The sequence below is a fragment of the Sinocyclocheilus rhinocerous genome, unplaced genomic scaffold (assembly GCF_001515625.1).
Source record: "Sinocyclocheilus rhinocerous isolate Xijiao unplaced genomic scaffold, SAMN03320098_v1.1 scaffold1405, whole genome shotgun sequence".
NCBI classification, from domain to species: Eukaryota; Metazoa; Chordata; class Actinopteri; order Cypriniformes; family Cyprinidae; genus Sinocyclocheilus; species Sinocyclocheilus rhinocerous.
In genome coordinates, this window is record NW_015645543.1 from 456,877 (window position 1) to 464,099 (window position 7,223).

The following is a 7,223-nucleotide window of genomic DNA, read 5'->3' on the forward strand; positions in this document are numbered from 1 at the left end:
CACATGGATGGTGACGTCACTCGAGCTGCCCGGGGAATCAGAGGCAGCGCGAGCGCCACTTGAATGGATTGTTGTCGGTGAATAACTTTGCTCCTGGTTTCACTCCTTTTGCCCATTGCTCGCATTTTCTGCCTTTTTTCTTCTATCTGCGAGTCCAAATAGCACTAAATGGTATATGAAGCACTTAACACCACTCGGAAAAGTGTGTTAGCGACAAACCCCTGAGGTCTGTGTGTGCGGCTTAACTTTTACAAAGTGGGTAAGTGCAGAAATCTAAACACTCTTTTCCCGTATATTTTTCCTTCCAATTTCAAGCTATTTCCATTAGAACTCTGCTGAACTTTAGAAGCGAGCGTTTCAGGCTTCACGCTACCGAATAAAATGGCTGTAATTTCGCTTCAATGTTACATTTACATGCCAATGTTGTTTACAATCATTCCTGTCAGCTATAGTTGAACACAGTGTTGCCATTGTTCCTCAGTGAAGCGCGCGGTCAGTCCTGTTTGCTTTTCTTATCTTGTTGGAGTCTTTCTGAAAAGTCCATCCGAACTTTTCACGTTCCCGTGGAGACACCTCAGGAAGATCCAAGAATATCAGTGACCCCGGTTTATGTGTATTTATGGAGCTCACAGAGTGTCTGGACTCTTGACATGGTTTTTCGGTACAACTTTGAAGGGAACACAAAATGCTCTGACATTGTAAACTTTGCACAGTGACCACTCATTAGATTCAGTACTCCTGCCACTGGGGCCACTGTAACTTGATCCACCTCTGTGCTTTGCCTCCAAGAGCTTGGTCCTAGTTTTGCCATTAATAACAGTGCTGACCTGATCCTTAGTTTCCGCCGTATTAAGAGACAGTTTGCTTTGGAGTATGTGTGTATGACTAACTAAAGTTTGATTTTATACAGGTGTCCTGGGATCTGAATGGACTAATATGAAGAGCCTGAAGGCAAAGTTTAGGAAAAGTGATGTAAGTATGACCTAGTGTGCTTTCAGCTGGTTTGGGAACTGAATGGTGTCTTATACACTTAAATCAAGACTTGTAAAAACTATCCTTCTGAAGTAAGACAATAATTGAACAACTTAACGTATGACATTTATAATTCACATATTTTCATTCATTTGGAATCTGAGGTGTAGTTTCATAGTCAGCTTGTGTGAATGTTCTAGACTGGGGTGAATGACTCAGAATCAGACATGTCTGCAGCTTTATTATGATGACTGTGTCATAACTGGGAGTATAATTTTAAGGCTGAGAATTTCTGCACTCCCAAAGAAAGAACGGAAAAAAAAACAAGGCTCAGAGGAGCTTCCTGCCACCAGATGTGATTCAGCAATCATTTCTAAGCCTATAATAGAACTTCATCAGTTTCAGGCTGAAGTATTGGAATGTACTTGAACTAAACGTTATTGCTTATAATTGCATGTTTTGGCTTGCCAAATCATTGCCACTTGGGCTGAGTCAGCGGATGGAGATTACTGCGAAATTCTATGTGATCATCAAACCGCAGAACTAAGCTGAGTTTTAATATACTTTTCTGCCAGCACATGGTCACACTGGCATTTTGAACATTCACACGGAATGTTGTTAAGAGCAAGCCTGCCATAGCCACATTCACAGCTCATAATATAAATTTTCTCCTTGTATGGTGGAGAAGACGTGCTTTATTGTTTTTATCTTTACTAAATGGTGGGTGTTTGCTTGCACAACAGTGTGGTTGCCTAGGAACAAAATTTTGACATATTTTTTATTTAAAAAATCCACTCACTCAGTTCATAGGTAGAGATTATATATGTGTGTGTTTGTGTGTGTATATATATATATATATATATTAGAGACGTAACGTTATGAAAATTATAGTGACCAAAATTATCATGGTTATCAGTATTATCACGGTACTGTTAAAATGTGCTGGAAATGTTCAAAAAGTACTGAAACGTAAATTGTTTCACCAAGTTTTATATTTAAAATCAACAAACAACAAATGACTTATGGTTTGCATTAGTGTTGTCACGGTACCAAAATTTCAGTATTCGGTACCAATACCAGTGAAAATTCACGGTTCTCGGTACCTATTTCGGTACCAAAGCAAAACACAAAAACATGCTAATTAAAAAATGTCACTATACTCTCAGTTAATCCAAACTGTGTACATATTTAATTTTAAAGGGCTTTTGAAAACCCAGAACTGCTTTTCTGACTGATATGACACAAAAAATGTTAACGTGTACATTCTCTAACACGCATATCTTAGATTCACAATTCGTTTAAAAGCCTCTGGTGTGTAAAAATAGTAAATATCATCATGTCCTCCTGTTTTTTTTTACCCTAATAAAAGTTATAGGAGCATTAAATAGTTAAAGGGATAGTTCACCCAAAAATGAAAATTTGATGTTTATCTGCTTACCCCCAGGGCATCCAAGATGTAGGTGACTTTTGTTTCTTCAGTAGAACACAAACAAAGATTTTGAACTCAAACTGTTGCAAACAAAAGTCACCTACATCTTGGATGCCCTGGGGGTAAGCAGATAAACATAAAATTTTTATTTTTGGGTGAACTATCCCTTTAATGACAACTGAGATCCCACAGTGTGACATGATCATCATGTTCGTACAGTCTGGCAAGTACAATCCTAAAGGACTTTTAAAAAATCGCACAGTGTGAACCCGGCTTTAGTTGTTCAAATCGCGGTAATCAAATACGGTATATATATGTATGTATGTATATGTGTGTGTGTATGTGTATGTATATATGTGTGAGAGAGAGTATTTCATTGTCCATTTGGTATATTAAAGGGGTCATATGATGCGATTTCAAGTTTTCCTTTCTCTTTGGAGTGTTACAAGCTCTTGGTGCATAAAGAAGATCTGTAAAGTTGCAAAGATGAAAAGTAAACAAGAAAAAAAAAAGACACTACCTCTAAGTTTTTGCTTTTGATTTTACTTTCAGTTGTATTTTATCATCACTTCTGCTTTTAGTATCAGTTGTAACCTGTACACTCACCAATAAAAAGTCTTGTTTCAGTTCTTTGCCATACAGGGTGTTTTCTAGAAAAAGAGGTAAATCAAGAACAAGAGAAACAAAATATCCTCCTGATTCTATTTTGGGTTTTGTGTGTCAGTCCAGAAACATACAGGAATTTTCGTGTAAGGCCAGGCTTTCATTCTTGAGCAAAACAGGAGATTAGAACTGCCAGGATAAATACTTTTATAATAGCAGCTGATGGCCAAGTTCTTGTAATATATGTGATGTTACTTGTCCAGCACTTAATGTGTTTGTAGTCCCATTTGAACAGTCTTGATTTACCCGTAACATATTGCATAACAAAGAGAGAGAGATAGTGCTATTACTACATTTGTGGCATGTTTGAGAGAAACATAAAAAGCTTTTTCTAGCCTCTTACTTTCAAATTTCAGTCCTTATGTGTAAGTTACAAGTCATTAAAAACAGCTTGGTGTAGACCAGGTTTATGGTATCTCAGTAGGACAGCGGCTCTATTTGACTTCTGTCATTCACTTGCAAGAATAGACCTTTTGTGTACACAAATCAGTTGCAGACACATTTTGCTATGTTGACATGATGAGAGCTGTCTTTTATCTGCTCGTTGAGTCACACAGGGTCTGCTTAAGTCATTGAGGAAACATTTGGAACACCTCCACTACTGCTTGGGATTCTTTTACCATGTAAGAGACTAGATGTTAGCTGATGTTTTGCAGGCTGCTGATGTTATAGTCCAGTCTATTTATGTCTTTTTCAGGGCCGATACCGATTATTACAGATCAAGTAGACCGATAACCAATATTTTGAACCGATATACTGTATATGTCTGGTGTAAAAATGAAAATTAATGTCAAAATTAAGAATAACAAGGGCTCTGACAAAAACTGCCTTTCCTGGTGTTGGATGAGTGTAGTACTCCCACACTGCACTTTTTACTCTTGTCTTCCTCTGTGCATCTACAATAAGGGTAATATAAAGAGAGAGTTAAATGTGGGGCCACTGTATGCTTCATGATTAAGCCTATGAATACTGTACTACAGCTAAACAGCTTGGGGAAATGTAAGTATTTGGCTTCAATAATGTACATGTTAGAAATGTAGGCTATGTGTAATAGCATAACCTCTCATAATTTCTCATTAATTATTTTCTGATGAATAAAACATAACCTACAATAGTAGAGGTGACTATTCAATTCATTATCTAATGCACATCAATGGATTCACTTTAAAAAATGTATATAATAAGTGTAAATAATTTAATTGTCTTCATAGCTATATTGTAGAAGTTGTTAAGAAGACTGCAACTATTTTCATGAAACTATAACACTAATAGCCTTTTACAGGCACACTTAGTTCAATAGCCTATTGAAATGTTTTGGCCTATGTGATAGATCTTTTAATCAAATGAGAGTTAAACTCTTTATTTTTTTTGGCAACGGGTTTACTGTTAAAATTAAAACATGGAAGAAATAGCGTATTGTGTGATTATTCTTTTAAACAAAAGTTGTAATAATTGTTGTAGTAGTATTATGCATATCATACTGCACCACAGTAATATATTTCTGATCATTTCCTTAAGCTAACTCGAACTTATATTTTGACGGGTTGCCATGAGGAACTTTTAAGTTTCTCATGTAGTGAGATGACAGAAGCTGAAATCACCACGAGTGTCGCACACTTTGTATGTGTAGAAAACAAAACAGGCGTCTGTGCCATTTACATACACAGAGACACGCAGAACATGCAGGATTCATAATTAAATGGTATTTTTGCGGCTTAATATTTACAGATACTAGTCCATATCGCGACTCTATTTAAGTGTACTGACCTACTTTTGATTAATTCATCCAAACTTTGACATATTCCGTGACATTCCGCGTCATACAGTAAATTCCATTTATATGACTGGATTCCGTGATTCCGTCCACATTTTTGCACATTCCGCATCGCGGAAATCAGATAATATTGAGGTGTTTTGCAACTTCAGTGTAACGTTAGTGGATTGTGATTTATTGCAAATTAAGCAACGTCTGCTGCTGCCTTACCTTTGAGAGACAACTGATGTGTGATCACTGTGATCACTCCAGTTAGCAAGCGCTTTCGTAGTGAGAGTGAATTCCGCATTGATTGGTCGGACTCGTGACTCCCAACAAATCAGATGGGCGGTGGGCGGAGATTGCTTTAGGCCACAGAGTGGTGAGTTCTGACAGGCTGCATCAGAGCCAGTAGCGCGTTTCAAAATTAAGTTCTTTTATCGGCAAATCTGTTTTGAAATGACCGATACCGATAATCCTAAAAATGCTTAATATCGGCGCCGATAATTGGTCGACCCCTAGTCCAGTCTCTTTATTTACTAGCTTGTGTCTTAACAAGCTTTTTAATAAATGAACAGTTAGTATTATGTAATAGGGTCCCTAATTTTCTTATTTGATCTAATTTAGTTGTTAGCTTAATTTTAGATGATGCAATGGAAATATTGTATCATGAATTCTTGGATAACATTTAATGGCACATTGTTGTCTAAAAGCACTGTTTACTGCTTAAAAACATTTTTTGCAGTATGCAAGAAAATGTTATAAGTAGGGCTGCACGATAAATCGCATGCGATATTTAACGCGCATCTTGTCAGAAAAGCCGGTTCTGTAATCAGCGGTAAATCTCCATCACGTGCGTGCTTTCACATTGAGCAGCATTAACTACACAGAGCCGTTGTTCACTGACGAGCTGGGCAAAAAATCGTGCGAATATGAACGTGGTTTTGCACAGCTCGTCAGTGAACAACGGCTCTGTGTAGTTAATGCTGCTCAATGTGAAAGCACGCACGTGATGGAGATTTACCGCTGATTACAGAACCGGCTTTCTGACAAGATGCGCGTTAAATATCGCATGCGATATATCGTGCAGCCCTAGTTTTAAGCATTTCACTTGTAATTTGCTATCCACTGATGTTGTATGGGCTTTTATCTATTTACTTAGAACACTGATGTATCTAGTTGTCCTGATTTGTACTTCTTGTTTTTCAGAGGAAGTTGAATGAAATGAATAAAAGGGAAATGGCCTAGATGATCCTTATTTAGCAGAGCTGTTTCATTTACGCTTTAGATCAAATGAACTTTCAAGCATGATTTTCCAACCCAGTCTCATGAGAAGTAATAGTAATTTGTATGAGATTGAGAAAGCATAAAAAATCAGGTTGTTCAAAAACGAACAGCGCTGAACCTAAACTGAACCATGAAGTCCAAGCCCTTACCAAAGTCTTGAACGGATAGCTCACCCAGTTATGAAAATTATGTCTTAATTTTGTGTCATGCCAAGCCTGTATAGCTTTTTCCTTTCATGCAAAATATTTGATAGTCAACAAAACTTTATGGTTACCAACATTCTTTAAAACAGCATCTTTTGTGTTCTGCAAAAGAAACTCATAAGGGTTTTTATTTTTTGGGTGAATTATACCTCCATACCTCCATATATCCATATCATTATATCTCCATCTTTTACAAATTATTTTGCGTTTTCACAGGACTGTATTGGGTTTTATTTTCAAGTGTTGACGCGACATTTAGCCTGCTTCAGGTGCGGTCTTGCATCTAATGATAAGGTCTATATGTTAATGTAAAGCTAAACGTGTTATGAAACCAAATAGATATTAATTTCTTTTTCTCTTCCAAGCCCTTTCTTGTAAGGAAGTCATGACAAGACTCCCAGCAGACTGGATTTATCTCATCTGGAATGTAGTGAAGTGAAGTGACATGTGGCCAAGTATGGTGACCCATACTCGGAATTAGTGCTCTGCATTTAACCCATCCTAAGTGCACACACACAGCAGTGAACACACACACACACACCGTGAACACACACCCGGAGCAGTGGGCAGCCATTTATGCTGTGGCGCCCGGGGAGCAGTTGGGGGTTCGGTGCCTTGCTCAAGGGCACCTCAGTCGTGGTATTGAAGGTGGAAGAGAGCGCTGTTCATTCACTCCCCACACCTACAATTCCGGATCTGAGACTCGAACTTGCAACCTTTGGGTTACGAGTCCGACTCTCTAACCATTAGGCCACGACTTCCCCCATGTAGTAGCCAACTGTAACTCCGTGACAAGACTATTTTATTTATATATGAGTAAACATAAGCCTAACAGTCCACACCAATTCATTTTGTAATTGACACTGAATGCATTGCGTTATATTATTTACATTGTTGTACATACTGTACGTGTCAC

At 37.8% G+C, this 7,223-nt stretch overlaps 1 protein-coding gene across 2 annotated transcripts in view; it reads left to right on the plus strand.

Annotated features, from left to right (window-relative positions):
- Nucleotides 1-7,223, plus strand: part of LOC107706485 (ankycorbin-like) — a 46,961-nt gene continuing 39,738 nt past the window's right edge. For both annotated transcript variants that reach the window (XM_016510208.1, XM_016510207.1), the window contains exons 1-2: nucleotides 1-259; nucleotides 911-972. In XM_016510208.1, coding sequence (XP_016365694.1) covers nucleotides 937-972 — 36 coding nt within the window. In that variant the 5' untranslated portion in view covers nucleotides 1-259; nucleotides 911-936. The remainder of the gene's footprint in view (nucleotides 260-910; nucleotides 973-7,223) is intronic.